The sequence below is a fragment of the Sorex araneus genome, chromosome 4 (assembly GCF_027595985.1).
Source record: "Sorex araneus isolate mSorAra2 chromosome 4, mSorAra2.pri, whole genome shotgun sequence".
In the NCBI taxonomy this organism is placed as follows: Eukaryota; Metazoa; Chordata; class Mammalia; order Eulipotyphla; family Soricidae; genus Sorex; species Sorex araneus.
The window spans coordinates 133,382,112-133,406,184 of record NC_073305.1 but is presented as its reverse complement, the minus strand read 5'-3'; the positions used below and the strand labels follow the sequence as shown (position 1 = coordinate 133,406,184).

Sequence of the window (24,073 nt, the reverse complement as noted above, 5' to 3'; positions counted from 1 at the left end):
CACCACAGTACACTGAGGGACACCGAGGCAGGAGGGGCACAACACAAGACTCAAAGGGTGCCATGCTGCTGGGAATCTCTGTGGTGGGGACATTGTGTTTTAGGTCCCATAGAGACATTTATTAATTTACTGATTGTTTTGGTTGCCCCGCCTAGGTAACAGGTGGGTTTGGGTCCTTCTGTTCTGGTCTGGTCAGCTTTATGATTTATGACCTATTCATCTCTGACCAGTTCCCAGAACGGGCCACTCAGAATTCCTGCTTCTGCTGCCTCTCTGGTTACCTGTGCTTAGCTACCTCTTCATGTTTCTAACTTTCCCAGCACTATAACAATATGTCAAGATAAGGCATTTCTTAATTCAAAGGGCACAGGAAGGGCAGAGCAAAAACTGCAGTTTATCCCTATGTATCATGCTCCCACCTATCCATTCATCCATCCATCTCTGGGGGACCATGTGGTGCCAGAGGTTGAACTGGGGTCAGCCACATGTACGGCAGATGTACCTTAGTCCCTGTACTGTCTCACTGGTCCGAAACACCCATTTTGATACATGCTCCTTGACAAACAAAAACACTTTTACAATTTGTATCTATAGGATCTGACTCATAATAGTTGTTATATTCTTTTTTTTTAATTGAATCACTGTGAGATAGTTACAATGCTTTCATTATTGAGTTTCAGTCATACAATGATTGAACACCCATCCCTCCACCAGTGCACATTCTCTACCACCAATGTTCCCAGTATCCCCACCCTTCCTCCCACCCCTCCCCCTGCCTCTATGGGAGACAATTTCCCTCTTACTCTCTCTCTCTACTTTTGAGCATTGTGGTTTGCAATACAGATACTGAGAGATGATCATTATTGGTCCTTTATCTACTTTCAGCTCACATCTCCCATCCTGAGCGATCCCTCCAACCTTAGTGATCCCTTCTCTGTTCCAGCTGCCTTCTCCCTCAGCTCATGAGACAGGCTGCCAACCATGGCGCAGTCCTCCTGGCTCTTGTCTCTACTGTCCTTGGGTGTTAGTCTCATATTGTTATTTTATATTCCACAAATGAGTGCAGTCCTTCTATGTCTGTCCCTCTTTCTGATTCATTTCACCTAGCATGATACTCTCCAGGTCCATCCACTTATAAGCAAATTTCATGACTTCATCTTTCCTAGTAGTTGCATAGTATTCCATTCGGTAAATGTACCAAAGTTTTATTATATCCTTTTTATTGATGATAGTGACTATCCCATAATCCAGGTTAATTGATCTCTTAGGCTTCATTTGTTCTGAATCTTGTTGTAAATCTTCAAAAGTTTAATAAAAACTGTTTCCCCATGAATAAATTCAGGAGTGGGCTGTTGTAGGGGTTGTGAAATATACCCCTGTGGTCAGGTGAATGCATGTTTAGCCTGCTGTGGTTGCCCTCCCTCTGTGGAATTTGAATTGAGTGGTGACAGTTTCTCTTTTTGTAGTGTCTTTGCAGAACTCTGACTTCTAAGTTGGTTTGTAAGCCATTTGGTATCATCAGCTATTATTCAGACTTTTCAAAGAGACCTTGGTGGCTTATAGTCAGATACCTCAGGTTTATCATATTTTGTGTAGGTTTGCTTTTGGCGGGAAGGGTGCCCAGCCAAGCAGTGCTCAGGGGACCTGGGAACCACTTCTGGGACACTTGGCTAACTGGGATGAGTGGTTTGATACAACAGTGCAATTGTTAAAACAATTGCATTGCTTTGATCCCACAGTGCCGAGGACAACCAAGGATGTCTGGGACCGCATCCAGTGGTGCTCAGGGATTAAGCCTGGTTTTGTGCTCAGGGAACCATAAGCAGTGGTGGCGATAAAGCCAGGATCTGCTCATGCAGGGCAAGCACCTTAATCCCTGTACTATCTCTCCAGACCCTGGTACTACTTTTTAAAGCTTACTTGCAATCACATTTATTTATAGAAAGAGGAGTCAGAGTATTTAAAGAAAATAATATTGTAAACTTAGATTCCTTTTCAAATGGGTGAACTGATATAAAGCTTCAGAATGCAGAGTCATGAAAGGGAAGTATTTTCCTTTAAAGAGACACTCTGGGGGCAGACAGGGGTTGAACAGGGGTGTAGCTCAGTGATAAAGCACTTGCTTTTCCACATGCAAAGGGAGGGATGGGGAGGAGAGAGCCCACCATACTTAAAAGTCCATCATATTATGGGCTTAAGAATGAATGTTTGGTGCATAGAGGAGATAATAATGGGACAGAATGCTAAGATAGTTAAATGTGGGAATGTATGAAGGTATGAAAGACCATATCACACCAACAAAAAATGGAAAACTTTCAGATTCCTTGAAAAATTAGGGAGACAGTGAACAAAACAGTCAGAATAAAGCGTTATAATGGAGGCAGCCATACTTACTACTACCTGTTCACAGAAAAGGAACAGGAGTTGGAGTATTGGCCACAAGTGTACTGGAAGTAGATTGGATTGCTTTAAGAGTTTTCTCTGCAATTCTTCAAATCTAGACTTTATAGGAAGCTGCCTGATAATTCTGCTTGAAGCACAAGTGAAAATGTTTGTTGTTTCTGGAATGTGTGATTTTTCACCCCTTTGAAGGTTGGTATCTCTTCAGAGGTGAAGAGGCAAGTTTTCACAAATTTCTCTCTGTCTATTGGCTTTTGCCCCAGCCAGTCTAGTCTTAAGCTCCCAAAGGAACAGTCAGGTGTGTTTACAGGACAAAGGTGACACCAACCACAGGTGACACCTGGCATATCATAGAGGTCACAAAATCCAAGACTGACAGAGCCTCATGTGCATTGGGCCAGTCTTCAAAAGTTGAGGCTGGGGGCTAGAGAGACAGTACACTGGGTAAGGCACTTGCCTGGCATGTGGCCAACCTAGGTTCAATCCCCAGCATCCTACATACTCCCTCCTAGCACCACCAGAAGTGATTCCTGAGTGCAGAGGCAGGAGTACGCCCTAAGCATCTCTGGGTGTGGCCAAAAACCCAAAAATAAATGAAAGTTTAGAATGAGAAGTCTTGGTTAGACACAAGGCTAAGGATGGGGGAAATGTGGTGCAACCCCATACAAATATGGTCTTGGAGCTCCCCGTCACAATCAGATCCTTGGGGCCAGTGGAAAAGCTTGTGACTTCCAAGCATGAGATTGGGGTCACTCCCTAGCATCACAAAATGACAATAATAATAATAAGGACTGGAGAGAAAGCTCAGTGAGCTGAAGCATATGCTTTGCATGCAGGATGACCGAGTTTGATCCCTAGTACTTCATCCACATGGTTCCCAAGCACCACCAGGAGCAGTCCCCAAGCATTGAACCAGAAGCAGCTCCTAAGACTCCTAGATGTTCCTTCCCCCTCCCCCAAATAATAATATTAATAGTAATAAGTAAAATATGAAAAGTAGATCCTTGTGCTTATAGCCATCTGAAGCTTAAAGCCAAAATTTGCACACCTAACTTTTGTAATTAAATTTTTAGTTTAATTTTGTTTAATATCTATAATAAAATACCTGCATACCACATGCACATCTGAAGAAACTAAGAAATTATGATTCCTGGCATATATTCCTAGCACTGTAATGAAAATGACTGTTTCAGGAGACTTGATTTTATTCTGTCACTGAACAAAATTTTTTTTTTGAGAAGTGCCCATCTAGAAAACGTACAAATTGAAACATTTAAAATTGTTTTGTAGTACCTGACACGTGACAGATACTTAACTATTTCTTGAATAAACAAATAAAACTAGAGAACTAGTCCAACTTTGTAAAGGAGAAGGAAGGACGGGGAGGAAGAAGAGGATTACTTGTTATTTATCGGCCTCTCTCTGCTACCAGTGTAATTAGGAAAATAACTCTCTACTACCCAGTAGGTAATCATTGATTTTACATAAATTCTAGCTGCTTGCTCAGTGAATAGGTTTATTTCCTTCTTGCAGAAACATTATGAAATACCTGTTATTTTTCCGGTTTTTAAATGAGAGAGAGAAAAGAACTTGGAGGCAGGGTGGTTAGAGGACGTAGTGGCATAGAGCACTTGCCTTGCAAAAACGTGGTCACAAGTTTAAGTCCCCAGTGTCCCACATGCACCCACTCTGCTGTTCAACATTCCTGGCCCTGAGACAATTTCTAGCCACACTCTTGCCAGGTGTGTGACCCCAGAAAGTGTATCACGCTTCCCCTTCCTCCCCCCAACAAGCACCATCACTCTATTACTGTATCCCGTTGTTCATTGATTTGCTCGAGCAGGAGCCAGTAACATCTTCATTTGTCCCTGTCTCATGCTAGTGCGTGAACAAGCACCATAATGTAACTAAAAGGATGTGTGAAGCCCATGACCAGGGTGTGTGAACCCTTATGAGCCCATGTATGAGCACTGCAGTGACCCCAGGCAAGCATGTCCATGGGCAACCCAGCTAAAGGAGCACCACTACTCATGGATCCCCATGGCCAAGTGCTCAAGCACTGGCAAGTTCTGCAGCTAGACATGTGAGCACATCCTAGCATGACATGAAGCAACTTACAAGTTTCTGCAGTTCATAGGTAATTAAGCCAGAATTTCAAACCAGCACACCCTAGTAACTCAGTGTTTAGATAAACCACAGTATCTGAATACTTCACCCAATTATCAATAACTCAAGTTCTTGATTCACCCGAGTACCAGTAACTCAGGCTTTGGAGATTAGTAAGCACAGTGGGTAAGGCGCTTGCCTTGCACATGGTTGATCCGGGGTCGATCCCCGGCACCATATCTGGCCTCCTGAGCACAGAACCAGGAGTAGTTCCTGAGCATCACTAGATGTGGCTCCAAATCAAAAATAAACAAAGAAAAAGAGAAATGTAAAGTTTCCTTTGGAAATTTATGTAAACAAAGATAAGCGGACTTAAAAATCAGTTAACATTTAACATCTCTGACATGAAGTCACTGTCCTCAGAACTGCATATATGGGTGCTTAATGCTCACTACTCTGGCATACGTGCTGTTGTTCTCTTCATCTGACAGGTGAAAACACGGATACTAAGAGTGTCGGGTGGATTGTTCAAGATCACTGGGCTATAAGTGACAGGTGCGGGCCATACATCTGGCCGGGGAAGATCCAGAATCTGTGCTGTTGCACCTAAGGCCTTACAGGATCTCTAAGTAAAACTAGGACCTCAAACTTAAAGATTTAAACATAAGTTTAAGGTGGGGGGTGGGGAGCCTCTAGGACATTAGAGTATAAAGTCTGTGCAGAAATGACAAAATTGGTCCCTGACTAGGTGAAGTTCATTCATCCAGCTTTGTGTGTGTGTTTGCTTTTTTTTTTGGGGGGGGAGGGGGTTGGCTTTTTGGGTCACACTTGGCACTGCACAAGGGTTACTCCTGGCTCTGCACTCAGGAATTACTCCTGGCGGTGCTCAGGGGACCATATGTGATGCTGAGAATCAAACCCGGGTCGGCCACGTGCAAGGCAAGCGCCCTGCCTGCTGTGCTATCGCTCCAGCCCCTCATCCAGCTTTGGAGCCTTGTCCTTAGCACTCCCTATCCCCTCCCTGGCTTCCTAAGTCACAAGAACAGGAGTCCCTGCCCTCTGCTCTGGTCGCTGAGGGGAGGAATGCAGAGACCACTGTGGCCACTCTCCCCACCTCGGATCTCCATGAGAGATAGAGGGGAGCATTTGTAGGGAGAAAGGCCCGTCGGCAGAGGGGTCTCTGAAGGTGACCACCATACAACCATCTGGCTAAGTTGAGGCTGATTTCAGGATGTTTAGATAGTTTTCTTTTGTTTGATTGGTTTCTTGTACCACACCCGCCAGTGCTTGTGGTTTACTCCTGGCTCTGTGCTCAGGGATCACTGTGGGCAGGGCCGGGGAACCATGGTGCAGTGCAAGGGATCGAACTCAGGTTGGCCATGCGCAAGGCCAGCCCTCGGTACTATCTCTCCGACCCCTCAGATTGTTTCTCTTCACTGAAGCCTGTGGCCTTGTGAACATTGTGGCCTTCTCATTTCAGAGATATTAAGAGAAATTACAGACGGTCACAAATCAAATCATTATGTTTTTCTCCTGAGAGGTGAACAGAGCATTTAATAGTCTCTAACAGTTTTAAGTAACATATTTTTTTGACCCTGTAATTTTACTTTAGCTAGGAGTATATCCTACAAAATACTCCCGCGTAAGGCACACAGTATCTATATTTAAGAATGCTCCTTGTGACATTGTTTATAATAATAGAAAAGTTAAAGTGAACTATGTATGTGTATGAATGGAGTCTGTAAGGCATTATGTTGTCCCCTACTGTGGATAGATCCCCATCATTAGAAGGAATTAAATAGTCCCAGACAGAGTGTCAAGAAACTTCTTTAAACTCCATTACCTGAATAAAGCAAGGAACAGTATGATGTATATAGTATAAATAAACTTGTTTTTATGGGAAAATGCGTAACATTTGCTATATGTTTACAAACATATGTTAAAAACGTATAGCACAATTATGGGAGGAAATATGCTAAGTGAATGATAAGTGAGAGAATTTCTAGCAAAGGAAGTGGGATGGAATGATGGTGAACTGATGGACTTTCTAAAAGTGTCATTTTAAATTTGTACCTGTCCACACTAAAAATCTGAAAGGAAATGAGTGATCTGATGTGATAATATGATATTTAAGCTAACGTGAAATATCATTTTAATGCATCATATTGCATACATATGTGTGTGTATTTTGGGGGGCTCTCCACCAGTGCTGGGGCTTCTCCTGAGGGTGAAGGAAGTGTCAGTGTGTGTCTATGATTTGGTGCCCAGGCCCAGTGATAAGATGCTGCTTATCATGGTGATGCCAGGGGTGGTGGGAGGGTAGCATGAGGTGCCAGGGATTAGAACTCAGCAACCTACATGCCAAACATCTCTCCACCTCTTGTAGTTTTTACCCCATAATAATTATTTTGTAGGAGGATAGGTGGGTGTTTGGGGCCACACCAGGCAATGCTCAGGGATTACTCCTGGCTCTGCACTCAGAAATTATTTTGGGTGTGCTCAAAGGACCCTGAAGGGTGCTGGGCATCAAACCCAGGTCAGCCACAAGCAAGGCAAATGCCCTGTACTCTCAAACATTGTACTCTCGCTCTAGCCTGTTGTTTTAAAAAATGATCTTGGGGCCAAAGAGATTACAGAGGTTAAGGCATTTGCCCTTCCTACAGTTGACCCCAGTTGGATCCCTGGTTTCTCATGATCCCAGCCTCTTCATCAGCATGGGAGTGATACCCACCACCACCACCACCACCACCACTACACACACACACACCACACACACACACACATACACACACACACACACACACACATCAAGCACAAAACTAGGAGGGGTCCCAGAACACACCTCTGGGTGTGGTCCCCCAACATAAACAAAAAACTTATTTTTAAATGTCTTTTTACCTTCTTTAGTGCTTACAGCACCTCTGGATTTTAATATATGCAACTAAAAGTGTTCTGTGGCTACATATGGTTATGTCCATCATACTAAACAGTTTGGTTGTCGTTTTATAATATTTTTCTTTTTTACAATTAGAATATGATCCTCTCCATTTTATTTTATGTATTTCTGTAAGTGGGCCATTTAGTGGTTGTAATTTTTTTTTAAAGGCAGGTTTTAACACTATCTTTTAATCCCCCTATGAAAAAGAAACTCATGGCTGGTCTGAAGGTAGCAAGTTACCTCAATTGATCCCAATCATGGTAAGCTGAACTCGATCCTCTCTTTTCCGCTTCTTACCACTAACTTGACTATAATTCAGTCATTTCGTATTTTTATTCCTTTGTTTTTGGGCCACATCCAGCCGGTGGTGCTCTGGGCTTTACTCTGTGCTTTGGGACACCCCCCCCTCCCCATGTCTATAGGAGGTTCTGGGAATCAAAGCCCAGATGGGTGGTATGCAAGGGAAGTGCCTTAACCCCTGTATTCTCTCCTGCCCCAGGCTGAAATTTAAGTGACACATTCATTTCTCCTAAAATTGGTTGTGGATTTCCATCCCTGTCAACACACTGGTCAGTCCTTGCCAGAATGAAAATAAGTGATGCACCTTGAAAAAATGGATAGAGACACTCTTTACACTGTTTCAACACTGTGACTCACAGATTTGTACTTTCCCTTGCATGTCAACATTACCCCTTTCCTAGCAGGACTGTTGCAGACTTTTGAACACTTCTGTTATTTCTATTTATGTAAACAGAAACACTACAGAAGAAATGAAAATTTAAGAAAAAGTTGCCTGTGACATGATTTAAAAGTAGTAACATCTTTAATGACTAACCAGCCTCTCTATTTACCTTATAAATGTGCCTGGAAGTTGAATGCAAGTTCCGTTTTTTGCTCTACTTTTAGAAATTTCTTAGATCAGGGCCGGTGTGATTCTTGCACACAGCCAACCTGGGTTCGATCCCCAGCATCCCATATGGTGCTGAGGACATTTCTCTGAGCACTGCCAGGAGTGATTCCTGAATGCAGAGCCAGGAGTAGTACCTCTGAGCATTGCCAGGTATGACCCAAGCACAAACAAAAAACATCGAAATCCCTTATTTTTATGCATTACTTTCAGATACTTAATAGATCTGTCATTTATATTTGGCTTTGGAAAACTTATGTTTAATATAAGCATTTTACCATTTGTCACAGATTGCATTTTTTTAGTAGAAATATGTTAACATTTCTATTCCATATTTTTGCTACTATAATTTCATTAAAAATTCTAGGTGTTTGAAAAAGGAAAATTAAGACAAAGTGACCTAAATAAAGAATGACTATAAATGAGCATTCCATTTACTTAGAGATGTTTAAAATTAGAGTGTAATGCTGCTGTGATAATACAGCAGGTAGGGCACTTACCTTGCACACAGCCAACCCAGGTTAGATCCCCAGCACCCCATATGGGCCCTGAGCACAGAGCCAGGAGTAAACCACACAGAGTGTGCCCCAAAATTAAACCAAAAAATCATTTTTTAATTAAATTAAATTAGAATGTAGTCGTGATGGCCTCACAACTCTGGAAGTAATACAATTTGTTAGGTTATATACTTTTAAATGGGTGAATTTTATAGTGATCAATCATATCACAATAAAGTTGGTGGGCTTGGGGGGGACAGCCAAGAGTAAGCCCTGAAAACAGCCAGGTGTGGCCCAAAAATAAAAATGAAGGCCAAACAAAAACTAAAGTTGGTGATGCTATTATAAAAAGCCATAGTATCTGGGATGTCATCAGTTCCAGCTTGTACAACTTACTCCTGGCTTGATTCCATTTTTCCTCCCATGGCTCAAACATGCCGGGGAGCCACTCTGCTTTTACACATGAAAAGACCTGGTGAAATATATGGAGCATGTTGAATCAGAGAAATAGTACAGAGGTTAAGGCCTTATGTGTGGCTGACCCTGCTGCCACAGACGGTTCACTGGACACCACCAGAACTAACCCCTGAGCACAGAGCCAGGACTATTGACAGGTGTGGCCCAAACCCTCCCCCTCTGAAAGTGGGTTGATCAGATAGTGGTGAAAACAGTCTGATTTCCAGTACAGCCTCTGCCCCCTATCTTTCTGCATGGTGCGGCCGGGACCTGGGGTGGGAGCCCAACCAGGGTGCCCAGAAGGAAGCAGATTTTGCCCCTTTCCTCTGACCTTGTCTTTATATTTCCCAGTCCAAGACACATTTGTTGTCAACAGTCTTTTATTGTTGTTGTTTTGAGGTTTTTTTTAGGGGGGGGTTGTTTTGTTTGGGGGCCACACCTGGTGGTACTCAGGGGTTACTCAGGCAGGGTGCAGGGGTGCCAGGGACTGAACCAAGGTCACCCTCCTGCACAGCAAGCATCTTACCTGCTGTATTGTTTCTCCGGCCCCCACATGGTCACCACTCTTTTCAGAGAACTGCCCCAGCGTGCTGGAATGATTAAGAGGGCCAGTGATTCTGGGTGAAATTGCTTTCTGTTTGTTTTGCTTAAAGAAGATAGATGTCCAGGCGGATGTCCAGGCAGCTGAGCAATTTTCTTTTCTGGAAAAGTGGGTGGTAGGCCACATAAGGTCTGGAGCTCGGTGTAAAGGCAGCCTGCCCGGTCCCCTTTTGCCCCATCCCTGCCCTTGTTACCTGGTTGGAGAGGATTTCATAGAACGGCATTTCCTTTCCCGCCATGCTTCCTGGGCCCCGTTTGGGAAGCAGCCCCCTGACAGCTCCCAGACGCCACTCGCCTTCTAGATAAAGGAGAGGACTGAGCTTCAGTCTTGGTTTCTCCTGGAGCAGATCAAAAGCCACAAGGCAAGGCATTCGGCCGCGGGCCCAGCCCCACATTCACTTCTGCCATGTGAGTCAGACTCCCAGTTGTTTGGTTTTTGTCTTTTGCAGCATTCTCCAAGCTGCCCAGGGAACACTCTGCCTATTTTCTGTGTTTGCAACCTCACAGTCACTTTTCATCCCTCTAAAAAACTAAGTTGCACTCCAACTCCATTTTTTTTTTTTTTACTTTGTCATCTTCCAGTTGAGCTCTCAAGAATTTTCTGGGGGTCTTCTCTGGGTGACCACCATATTGTCATTTCTCCCAGCCTGCTGGTGCAGGAGTCAGATTCTAGCCGCTAAGTGATGAACCTCCCAAGAAAGAAAGAGATTGGGGGGTTAGGGGAAGGAGACTCAAGCATGCAGTTTGCAGCCACCCCCACACTCCTTCACCTGCCATAATGGGGCGATGGTTCAGACCTCGGAGCACGTAGATCCCTGTCCTGCCACAGAAAGAACGCCCATGAGGGGACGACAAGTGATGAGTGACAGAACATCCTCGTTATGGGGCAAAGAGGTGATATTTAGGAAAACTTTGCCGCAGATTCGCCTGTCTTTGCATAACCTTTTCCGTTGTGCATCCGAGAGATGGTTTGGGTTTCCTTCATTAACAGCTTATTAAATGAAGAAGTGGCACCCGCATTTGTGCTTCGGTGGGGAGGCGGGGGTCAGAGAGGCGGGTCTGATCTCCTCAGGATATTAATGTCTGCCTTCAGCCGGGGGAAATGAGCCGGGACTTGAGTTAGAGGCAGCTTTATGTGCTCATCACTAGGGATTCCCAGATGTCCGGGGAGCAGCAGCAGTTAAAAAAAAAAAAAAAAATGGCAGCGCTCGGTGGCGGAGTGCAGAGGGCGCTCATTGGCATTCATGTCAGGAACACAGCTCCCTCCGCCCAGAGCACGTCTGCTTCGTGTCGCTCAGCTGTCCAGCTGATAAGCCCAATTGACATGGGCACTGCCTCCAAGGGCCACCTGACGGTCACCGCTGCAGCACCCAGATGCCTTGTTAGGCGGTTTGGGTAGTCTCGACTCTTTTTTAACCCCTTTTGTGATACCCAAACCCCAGAGAGTACACATCAAGGTCTAAATAAGGCTGCCATGCCAGGCTTTTGGCCCCGGTTCCTCGGGCAGAAATCAGCACGGGTGAAACCCTTTCCAGACACCAGGTCCTACTCGTTAGCTCCTTTTCCTAATGAGCATCTTAGTTGATCTGCAGGATAATTACATGTTGAGAGTGTCCGAGCTTGTGTTTGCATCATTTAAAATGATGCTTCCAAAACTGTTCCTAAATGCAGCACGTGACTTGGCTTGGTTGCGCTTTATTAAAGTCGTTCCATAGATGGGTTAGTTGTCACTCGGCAAACTCTCTGCATCAAGAGAAACCGTATCACAGATTTTGTTTTGCTTGGCTGGTTCCTCGCGATAATTCTGGGGGCTTCATGCTGAGATCCAGCCTTCTCTGTTTTCCCAGCTGTGACCACCAGCATGAAGGCAGCTCACCTCTTTGTAGGTAGGTTGGCAGGTATGGAAGGAACTCATTACAGAGCCCATCAATATTCCACTCCACTTCTATTTTTTTAAAAAAGAAACTGTGTTAAGAGTAATCATTTCACTATGCATATGTTTATCCAAACATGATACACATCTTAAATATGTACACATTTTATTTAAATTTTTAAAAGTTAAAAAAAATCAGTTTTTTGGGAGATGTTTATGTGTAAAGCTATTTTTAAATATTTGGCATTTTTATTTATGCAAGACTAGCAGTATTTTTAATTTATATTACTAACACTGGAAAGATTTTTACATTTGTTTTAAAGATTTTTTTTTTTTTACTGCTTAAGAACTTTCTTCTTATCTCTCTACCTCCTCAGTGTTTTCTTGGCATAGCAGGAATCTAATACAGGCTCTGGTATCTAAACCTCTGTGAAATGAGACCAACCAAGATTATTCCTGAATCTTTTCTCAGGAGTAACCTCTCAGATGGTGCTCAGGGGACCATATGTAGTACCAGGAATCAAACTAGGGTCGACCACATGCAAAGCAAACATCTTGCCCTTTCTGACTGGAGAACTGATTATTTAGGTGGTTGTTTGTCTGTTTGTCTGGGGGAGGCCACACCTGGTGCTCAGGGATCACTCCTGGCAGTGCTGGGTAGCAGGGACCATCTAGGGTGCCAAGGATCAAACTCATGTTAGCCATATGCAAGGTAAATGCCCTGACCCCTGGACTATTGTTCTAGCCCTAGGCAAAGATATTTTTAAGTCTTCAATTCTTAGAACTTAGCAACAGAAAAGATGTCTCCTTTGCACTCTTTTCATTGATGAGAAGAACTGGTGCCTGGGTGATCAAAAGATATTTTGTCCAGAGATGTGATTATAGACCGGAGGGTTCTGATTGAGCTAAGTCACTTGACTTGATTCTGATCAAATGATTGGAAGCAACTTGATTACTTTACCCAGTCACTATAAACAAAAGAGTCGAGTCTTCTCATAATATGCTTTCTTCTAGAAAATTCTCTTCCTTAGTGATCAAAATGTGGGATGAAAAATTAGAGACCTTTAGGGTGGGCATGCGCCAATGTTGGTAATTTTGACCTTTTTTAACTCTTTCATTTAGTATTCATGAGGCAAATAAACATTTTAAATTATCATTGGCCACTATGACAAAATGGCTTTGAGTTCTAGTTTTGTCCTTTGCAAGTCAGATGTTGTTGTTTTTATGTGCTGGGGTCGGGGGAGGTTTCCTCAGCAGTGCTTCGGCCACCAGGGCTACTCTCGGCGGTGCTCAGGAGCCTGGGTGTGCACTCCAGTCCTTGCCCTCTTTCCTCCGCTCCCAAACAGAATGTTCTTGATCAAATATTTAACTTTCCAGACCTACTGTAATTATAATCACACGTAGATAATACAAATGAAGCCTCTGTAGATGGTAGGTACTGTGGAACCAATGGGTTTTCTCTTTTATTGTTGTCCTTGTTTTGTTATTCTGATCAGGTGGCATTTAGAAATTGCTGTTTACTTAATAAATGCAGTCTTATGATTATAGATGTCTTTATTAAAAGCTCACAATCACTCATTTTCCTCCTTAAGGTAATTCAAAACAGCTTCTTGGTTGCCTGGTTATTACTTTCTTTTATAAGCTGAATTGTATGAGAGCTTTATACAATGCTTAACCCTTCTCAATTTTATACTTGCCTATAATTTCATTGTATGATTTTTGTCAAATGTTACAATATAGGTATTTTTATAGTAAAATGTTTTATAAACTAAAAGGTAGAATACTAATAAAATCCATTTTTTCTTTCTCTAAGATACTTTTTGGAAGGATATCTTGACTATAACTACATTTTTAAAGTGTTTTCTGTTAACTCCTCAGTAGTTTTATGACCTTCATGTTTAGTGACGGGGGGGGGGGGGCGGTATAACAGTATTATCTAAACCATTTATTTTTTTTCTTAGAAGCTGCTTAACTTATTTGTTCATATTTTCCTAGTCTCCCACTTTGCAGTTAGTTGTACATTTCCAAATATTTATTTACCTTTTTTCTGACAAAGGAAATAAGTTAGAACTAGGATTTTTTTTCTTGATAGATGCCAGGTTGCTGGGCTTCTTTATTTTATTTTCTAGTATGTTCATGCAGTTTTGTTTTGTTTTGTTTTGTTCTTAATGGTCTTTTGGGTCATGAGCATCAGTCTAGTGATGCTCAGGACTTACTCCTGGCTCTGTACTCAGGAATTACTTCTGACAGTGCTCAGGGGACTATATAGGATGCTGGGAATTGAAACTGCATTGACCATATGCAAGGCCCACTATACTAGGGCCCTTTTTTTTTTATTGTTTTATATTTATTTCTCTTAATATCTAAGGTTGTTGTACTAAACTAAATGTTTTAAATATGACTGTTGGGCCAAGGCTTTTAGATTTCTCTCCTTTCACTACTGTCTTTTTCAAATGTTTCTATATATCACCTTCAGAATGTTCTTCTTGAATCACTCAAAATTTGTCTAGGAGCTGAGAGATAGCACAGGGGTTAATTGACTTGCTTTACACAAGTCTGACCCTGGTATGACTCCTGGCACCATATATGGTTCCCCTAAGTACCACCAAAGTGACCCTGGGTACAAAGTCAGGAGTAAGCCCTGAGTACTACTAGGTATAAACAAAAATCAACAACAGCAATTGTATAATATATGTGTTATATATATATACATATGTATATACGCACATATGTGTATATATGTATATGTATGTTATATATGTGCATATATACAAATAGAGAGGGAGAGAGAGAGGGAAAATACATATAATTCTGCTCCTTTGTTGACATTGCATATATAATAAGCTCCAAACTCCCCAGCTCTAGGTTCTAGGTTTTTGTTGCCCACACAATACCTCTGGAAAATCAGGTCACATTTGCTCTACTCACATTTTCTACTCATGCCTTGAACACCCAGTTACATGGACCTCCCATAAGGCCTGTTTTGATCAGGCCTAGCTGTGCTTCCTAATCTTCCCTGTTCTTTGTGGCTCCTACTCTGCCCTTGGATCTGTTTTTCCCTTTTATTAAGAAATGATTCACACCCCAAAAGATCAAACTCCCCCTAGTTCTGGAAACAATAACTAAAAATAAATTTTAAAGACAGTTTTTTACAGTTTTTCAAAAGGGACTTCTTTGAGAAACATTTCCAAAAAACACAGCAGAACATTTCACGGGCCACTTTACACAATGAAATACATAATTGGAGAAATATGATCATGCAAAAATGCAGATGGACAAAATAGAACCCCTTCATCTAGTATAGAAATGTCCACATTGTTATGTTCACACGTGGCACTCACACAGTCATTATTTTGATCATGGACTTCAGTGACACCAAATTGGCAAACAAAGACCCCATAAAACAAATTAGAGCTTGCTAAAGGTTTGGGCATTATTTTTTTTCATCCTGTTATGAAAATGAGGTGAAGATGAAATACCTAGTATTACCAAATTGGAGGAGAAAAAGAAGACTTAAAAAGAAAAATTGACATGTGACAAAGTGTATCAAGTGGCAGGAAGGTTATCATCAGATTGGCTGATCTACCTTCCCTCCCCCATCATGGAAGCCTGGCGTGGCAAAATGATGGCTGCTTTTTCCTCCCCTCTGGGGCCATGGATCTCCTCAGTGAATAGATTCCCATTCATCATCTTATATGGCTCTGCACCTTTCAAATTCTTCTCTGATTCAACGCCCCTGACCTGAGCTTTTCCTATTCCATCTTCCTGTCTGTGTGCCATGCCACGGTGTGTCCTGGGTACACAGAAGTCCGTTCTGTGCACATGTACATACGTCCACAGGGTTGGCAGCCACAGCGCTGGTGACCAAATGGCAGCATCATTGTGTGAGCGCTATGTTCTCTGACGAGTTCATAGCTATTCTTCTTCTATCAGTCCGTCACTTTTGCTTCTTTGAATAAGAGGGGCTTCCATTCATCAAAAGCTCACAGAGGGGCTGGAGAGATAGCACAGCGGGTAGGGCGTTTGCCTTGCACGCAGCCAACCCGGGTTCAAATCCCAGCATCCCATATGGTCCCCTGAGCACGGCCAGGGGTAGTTCCTGAGTGCAGAGCCAGGAGTAACCCCTGTGCATCGCCAGGTGTGACCCAAAAAGCAAAAAAAAAAAAAAAAAAAAAAAAAAAAAAAAAAAAAAAAGCTCACAGAATTTCAGCCACTGGCAGGAATACTAATGCAGACAAATGATGAACTTTAAGTTCTCATTGTCGCTGCCATTGGAGGCAGATAAAAGAGTCCCGTTGACATATTCAGCATTCTTCCTAGAAATCGCTTGATACCCAGAGCCACACGTTCACTAGATCTATTTTCTGTCTCCTGTTGCCACAGGCAATGGTTTTTGCCACTTATCTTACTATCTTACTATATGATCTGTCCTTTTTCAGTCCTCTGATAACCATTTTCTCACTACCTTTCCAGCCTCCACTGCGAGTTTGCCTTTTCTTCTGCCTTTATTTCTCATTCCACCATTCATACTCATAGCCTTTGTTGTATATTTTAAGCTTGAGTTGTAGTAATGGCCCATTCCTAGATATGCTAGTTTCTGTGTCAGGCATCTATTGCCGAATAGCAAACTGCCCTAAAATTTAGTGACAGAAATAAAATGGTCATTTCTGTTCCCTCTATGGATTGACTCAATATTCTTCTGCCTGGGGTCATCCATCTGACTGCATCCGACAAGCCTCAGTACATAAACACTTCTCAGGCCTGGCTTGACTTTCTATTGTGCTTGCAAATATTTTATTAACCAGAGCATGTCAGTGGCTGTGGCCAGAGTTCATGTGGAGTGGGTCTATGCAGAAACATGGCAACCAAGAGGCTCACTTCACTTTTAACAGATCCCAACAGATATTAAACCTTTGTTACCATATACTTTCATGCAAGTCATTTCAGTGTGTCAAATAGTTCACTCTTTTATGCAAAAGATTTTATGATAACAACAGTCATAGGTTGGCTCTGAGGTTTAATTTTTTTAGTAATTTGTGGTTTTGTCTGTTCTGGGGTCACATCCAGCCATCCTTCATGGCTGGTTCCTTCTTAGTGCTTAAGGGCCCTTCCCATGGTTGGACCATTATGTGCTGGGAATCAGAGATTGAACCTGAACCTTCCACATGCAAAGTAAGTGGTCTGCCTTTTGATATCTCTCTGGTGACTTTTTTTTTTTTATCATCATTAAAAAGAAAACCGGGGCCAGAGAGATAGTGCAGTGGATAGGAAGCCTACACATAGCCAACCTAGGTTCAATCCCTGGCACCACTCATGATCCCGTGAGCACTCCCAGGAGTGATCTCCAAGTATAGAGCCAGGAATAATCCCTGATCATTGCTGGGTTTAACCCCCAAACAAACAAAATTATAATATTTGTGAGTTCAAAGTGTATTTGGTGGCCAAGCGCCACCTCCCCAGTCCTCTCCAGCAGACGAATCAAGAGACGAGACCACAGACTATTGGTCAGAATGTCCTGTGTAACGCAGAGCTGCTAGCATACTTATAGAACATCTGAAGGGGGTTAAGGTATAGGATGGCACGTAGGTGTGATCAATCATTTACAGAGGTAAGGCATTTTGACGGAGACTGTTTTCTTGGGGGGATTAACTCAAGGAAACATTTTTGTCTCTCAAGGACATCTATATTGCTTTTCTCCTTTCCTTGCTACTAGTAAACATTAAACAATTAAGATTACTTCTTATTAATACTTGCAGTTATTTGGATAAATACAGTAAGATGCAGATTCCAAAACTTAGTTCTCTGGGCTCCCAGGGCAAGGCTGATGGGCTTCTGCTGTAAATCCCAGACTAGATCCCCAGGCCATTTTAGATCTTTCTTCCCCACGGGAAGTCCTGTCTCTTAAGTCATAACGGCTTGCATCAAGACCGTGCTTTTATGCGATCCTATTTCACTGTCCTATTTCAATGCCGGGAGTAGCTCTGACGTTCATCCCAGGTCCATCCAGGTCCCTCGGTGGGGAACCCCCCTGCCTTTTGGAGTGTTAGGAACTACAGCAACTGAAGCCTGAGTCAAATAATTATGATGGATACCCAGAAGTAGATATATTTCAGAGTCAATCAACAACTCCCAAATATTAGGAGCATAGCATAAAGGTTTTTCTGTGTTCAAGCAAAGAACATTGCTCTATAGTAAACTATGAAAAGACTATAGGGGAATAGAAAAGCAAGTAATCCACTGTAAATATAAAGTTCAGAGTTATCAGAAAGTTTGACTTATAAGTAACCATCCCTGAATTGGGCAATTATGACAATGAGAAGTAAAATACAAAGGAAAGGTTAAACTCAGGGCTAGGGAGGCTCGTAAGAGCACTGTAAATTTCTCTGGGGGAAGAAAAAGAGGCAATTCGCTGGTGAAGCCTAAAACACTTAGGGCTAATATCCAACAAATAATAATATCTATTATGATAGAAAATATACAAAGTATAGAAAAGCATCTGAAAGGAAGCAAACATTTCAAAAAATCCCAACTGACACAGTTTATCCTAAGCATCTTACAGGGTCTTCATTATCCCATTTACCACTGCAGTTGTCCGTCAGTTTCTTCCTCTGCGAGATGTTCAGGTCCTCTAAGGAAGAGGCCAGATCTTATCACCACTGTTAGGTTTACTGCTTTCCAAGTTAGGATTACAATATACAAAAGTATAAAAACCCTCAACCTAATATTAGATACTGTTTATGTCCCCACTTAAGTTGGAGTTGTATTAGATAGGCTCAAATATTCTTGAAAATCTTCAAGTTACAGAAGTGGGAAAGCCCTATCAAGAGCAAATACCTAAGCAGTGCTGCGGAAGCCACTTTGCCTTTGGGGTGTGCCGGCGAGCGGTGGGTGGCCGAGAGAGGAATTCGGTGAAGGAGGTAAGGTGCTAGGAGCTGTTCAAGCCCGCTGACTCAGGAGAGATGGCGATATTAAAAACTTGCCTAGCTTAGACTGTGCTACATTTCATTGTTGAAAAGAGAACTCACATTAGTAAAAAGACAGACAGTATATTTTCCAATCAGACAAGCCTTGTTTTTTTTTCCTATTTTAGTCAAAGAAGTCTGGCAGAGATCACCGAACTTATCCATACTGCTCTCCTCGTACATCGCGGGATTGTAAATTTAAATGAATTACAATCTTCTGACGGACCCCTGAAAGACATGCAGTTCGGGAATAAAATCGCGATTCTGAGTGGAGACTTTCTTCTAGCAAATGCCTGCAACGGACTCGCTCTGCTGCAGAACACCAAGGTAACCAGACGGGGTTTGCTTTTTCCAGGGCTCACGTTTGACGGCAGAACCAGAGCTCAGTAAAATTGTATGGTTGTTAGAAGGCCTGAAACTCTGGACTCAACATCTTTGTTAATCATGTTAATTATTTAATGAAAACAAGATACAAATATTACCTATAATCTCATGATCTAGAGAGAGTTGTTAGTTAATAACTGGATGTATCTCCTTTCAGTCTTACTTATACATACATCTATATAAGTATTTTGGTAACATAAGTGAGAACTTGAAAATACCTGTATATGGTGTATATATGTGGTGTATCTGGTGTACTTATATATCATACATATATGTATATATATCACATATGTATGATATAGCTATATGACTTTTAAAAATTTTATTTTGTGCACTGGAGATTGAACCCAAAGTCTTGCACAGGCTAAAAATTGTGCTTTATTACTGAACCACATCCCTGACATGAATTTTTGGATTTTTTTAATTTTGCCCCTTTTTCCTACTTTATGTTATGATGTCAGCACTTTCCCATATTATTAACATTTTACACAATGTTTTTATGGTTGTCTTTTAGAATTAAGGTTACTTCTAATTCTGCAGTATATATATTTACACATAAATTTTACTTATTCTAGATTTCTCTAAAATAAATGTGCTTCAAATTATTTAAACATCGTCATTCTTCTTGATACATATTGTTCAGCTGTTTGTTAGAAATTCTGGATATATCAGATCTAGAGAGATAATACAAATGGTAAGGTGCTTGTCTTTCATACACCCAAAGCTGGATTGATCCCAGGCATCCCATATGGTCCTCCGAGCCTTGCTAGGAGTGATCCCTGAGCACAGAGCCAGGATAAGCCCTAATGTAGCCAAAATAAGAAAGAAAGAAAGAAAGAAAGAAAGAAAGAAAGAAAGAAAGAAAGAAAGAAAGAAAGAAAGAAAGAAAGAAAGAAAGAAAGAAAGAAAGAAAGAAGAAAGAAAGAAAGAAAGAAAGAAAGAAAGAAAGAAAGAAAGAAAGAAAGAAAGAAAGAAAGAAAGAAAGAAAGAAAAAGTACACACAAAAGAATCTCAGAACCAAGCAGCTTTCTGCAGAGATGCCTTGGGACTTTAAGCCAAGCCAATTTCAATGGGGTACCTCAGACGGGAGCAGGTATCATCCCTCCACCTGCCCCATAAGAATCCTGGCAGCCGCCAACTTTCAGAACCCAAAGAGAAGTGCAGGTATGTGAGTTCAGTGATGGCAAACTCCAGGCCTCATGGCATAGTGGATGGGCTGGTCTTTCTTATCTCCTCTTCCCTATGGGACTCTGGAGATCACACCCAAGAACTGCCTCTGGCTGCTATTTAAGTTCCTTAAGGGCTGTGATCCAGAGATACACAAAAGAAACTTGGAACTGAGCAGCTTGCTGGAGGTATTTCTCCAGAACCTAATTATTTAAAATTTTAGAATTCCAGGAGTGTGTGCGGCCACTCTTGCAGCCGTGCAACATCTTATGCTATTCATAACAAGCAATACAAAAGAGAGTTTGGGGAGATTGTCTGCAGTAGAGGCAGGGGGAGGGGAGGGATGGAGGGGGGGTATAATGTGGACATTGGTGGTGGAAAATGTGCACTGGTGGAGGGATGGGTGTTTGATCATTGTATGACTGAAACTCAAACAAGAAAGCTTTGTAACTGTATCTCACGGTGATTTATTTAAAAAAAGAAAAAGAAGGAAGGTTCTGGATATATTCTTTACCTAGCAGTTAGAATGTTTGCCTATAAAGTCCTGGAGTTAATTTTATCCCTCATGTGAAAACATCAGGACTGGGCAGTTCAAAGTTGGGGTGGCAATTCTACAAAGTCGTGAACCCAAGCATCTTCTTGATTGGTTGATTTAACAGTGCCCCTGTCCAGTCAGGTCTCATGTATGCAAGTCATCCTTGTGCTCCTTTTATCTTACTGCCTTATCATCCCTATTTATTAGCTTTGTCCTAGATAGTTGCCATCATATCTCATGGCTATCATTAGGAATGAGGGAGGAGAAAAGGGTAGTTTTTTTCCCTTGAAGATCAAGTAAGCATATCGCCTATTTTAGTAAAAGTCTCTATGTAAATTTACAATCCCATAGCCCCATATAATTTAACATTTGTCTTATTTTTTTTTCAGTTTTTAAGAGAGTATGAATAGTAACTATTGTGTTAGAGTAAGCCAGGATGGGTTTGATAGATCTCCAATATCTATTTCCATCCTCTACCTCCATTTTGGTCTTGTGCAATAAAGTGTTCCCATGGTAAGGTTTTATTAAGTCTGGAAGACAACCAGCAATAACTCATCTCTTTACACAAGCCTTTGAGACACCTCCTAGCCAAGGACAGAATGCAGGTCATTGCTGATATAGCAGTGTCCTGAGTGTCTAGGGACAGTTAAATGTTTACCAGCTAAACCCTGGGAGAAGTGTTTACTATTGCTGGCCAGCAGGCCTCTTGGAATATCACCCAGGTGTACTATATGCCCTGCAGAGCCTTCAAGAGTCATTAAGCCATTAGATACCAGACCAGAAGTTCAATCGGAAATGAAGTGACAGGTTCAGGGTCTCTGAAATAAGTGTGGAAAACCAAGGCTCACTGACTCTCTGTAGAGTGAATAGAATATTTGCTTGTATGATGTGATCCTTTAGGTTATTATTGAATATACCTTGCTTTTGCAGTAAATCTTACAGCAGTCACAGGTTTTAAAAGGATTTTTCATTTATTTTAAGTTACTGAATTTTTTTGTCTTGGGAAAGTTGATGAAGAATGTGTGACGTACGCAAAATGTTGGATGACATTTATTATCCACTCCAGAGGCCATATTGGTATCCCTGAGCCCATAAAAACAAGAGCCAAATCTGCTTTAAAAAGATAAGTGTCAGGATCTACTTCCAAATTTAGAGGTTACTTTAAGGGGACTGCCTGAGATGATGATTTAACATAGGCGGCTGCAGAAGGTATATATACATACCACTCTAAAAAGCCTAACTGTTCTGATTTCATTTTACCCAGTTTTGACTACAAGTTTCCTTGTGCACAAAGGAAGAGGGAAGCAATTACTTTCATGTTTGTTAGCTCTCTGTAGAGAAAAATTATTTTGCAAACATTTAAATAATACCACTTTTGGTTGAGTATCTTCTAATACTTTAACCTCTTCAGTTAATTATAAAAGTGCTTAATCTTTTCTGTTTTATGACACTTTTAGAAGTAAAGCCATCAGATGCAGCGGCCTTGTGAATAATATTAAAAATTCAATTTGAGGGACTGGAGAGGTAGTACAGTGAGAAAGACACTTGCTTTGCATGTGGCTAACCTGGGTTCACTCTCCCCAGCACCCCATGTGGTCTGCCAAACCCTGCCAGGAGTAACTCATGAGTGCAGAGCCAGGTGTAGCCAAAAAATGAAACAAAAAAATCAATTTGGAAGTTCACCATTGAGGCAGACGACTGGAGTGCATGCCTGGAAGACAAGTGTCCAGAATTCTACCTCTGACACTGCCTGGCACCCGAAACACTGTTGAGTGAACCCACTCATCGCCCCAAGCAGCTCAGAGCCCAAATAGAACTACATCACCAGGTTACACACCTATGACAATCTACACTGCCCTATTGAGCTTCGCCATGTGGCGACCCCCAGGACTCTGAACACCTCTGGGAGGCCTTCCCCTCATATCCCAGTCCCTAAGAGAATAAGTTCAACAATGAACATTTTGATAATACTGGTATAATTTGGGAGAATCACAAGTTGTTAATATAAAAAGGTTCTTACTCCTTTAGGAAGCCTTCACAGTAGTTGGATTTGGTTGTGACACACCTTAATTCCTAGTCACATCCAAATCAGCATCAGTATTCGAATCATTGAACTCGAAGTTACTGTTACAGCCCATAAGGCATTTGCCTTGCATGTGGCCGACCCGGGTTCAATCCCTGGCATCCTATATGGTTCCTGAGTCTGGCAATAGAAAGCTCTGAGCACCACCGAGTGTGGCCCCAAAGCAATAACAAAAAGAAGTTACTGTTATAACATTGGCAAGCGTCTGTATAGTAAGAACTGTTAAACTCAAGATTTGGGGGGATATAACTAATCTTGAGTGTGAAAATGTACTTTACTGTAGCACCCTGTTCCTTCTCTCTTCATTGCCTGTCATTAATCAGGTTTGGGAACTTTTCTTTTTCCCTTTTTGTTTGTTTGTCTTTGGGCCATACCTGGCAGTGCTCAGCCTGGCTCTGTGTTCAAGAATCAGTCCTGGCAGGAATTGAGGAGATCATATGGGGTGCTGGGAAATTGAACCCAGGTTGGCTTGCATGCTAGGCAAGTGCCCTACCACTGTCCTATCTTACTAGCCCAGATTTTGGAAATGTTTACACTCAATAATAGTATTGAACTTTGTTATAAATGAGTCATCAAAGTTTTAGTGCCACGTTAGAAGTCAATAGAAAACCTTGTGGGGATTTTTTGGGGGTTGTTTTTTGTTTTTGTTTTTGTTTTTTTTGTTTTGCTTTTTGAATCACACCCAGCGATACACAGGAGTTATTCCTGGTTCATGCACTCAGGAATTACTCCTGGTGGTGCTGGGGGGAGAGAGGGGGCCACGTGGGATGCTGGGAATCGAACCTGGGTTGGCCATGTTCAAGGCAAACACCCTGCCCTCTGTGCTATCGCTCCAGCCCAGAAAATCTTATTTTGTTTTGTTGTTTTGGTGCCATACTGGGCAGTGCCTAGGTAATCATATAGTCCCATGATTGAAACCAGGGCTTCATACATGCAAGGCAGATGGTCTGCCTCTGAGCCACATCCCTGGCCAACCAGGAAACTTAAATCTGTATTCAACAACTGGAAACCTAGTGAAACTTGTAGAGAATAACTAGTGGACAGAAGCTTTCACTAGATATTTCATTACAAAAATAATGAGATAAAATAAATATTAGGGATGCAAATGGTAAAAAAAAAAAGAATGCAAATGGTACACAAGATTAAATTTGCAGTTCTGTTATTG

At 41.9% G+C, this 24,073-nt stretch overlaps 1 protein-coding gene across 2 annotated transcripts in view; it reads left to right on the top strand.

The window, feature by feature from the left end:
* Positions 1–24,073, top strand: part of PDSS2 (decaprenyl diphosphate synthase subunit 2) — a 304,415-nt gene that overhangs the window by 171,228 nt on the left and 109,114 nt on the right. For both annotated transcript variants that reach the window (XM_055135730.1, XM_004605703.2), the window contains exon 3: positions 18,868–19,066. In XM_055135730.1, the coding sequence (XP_054991705.1) occupies positions 18,868–19,066 (199 nt within the window). The remainder of the gene's footprint in view (positions 1–18,867; positions 19,067–24,073) is intronic.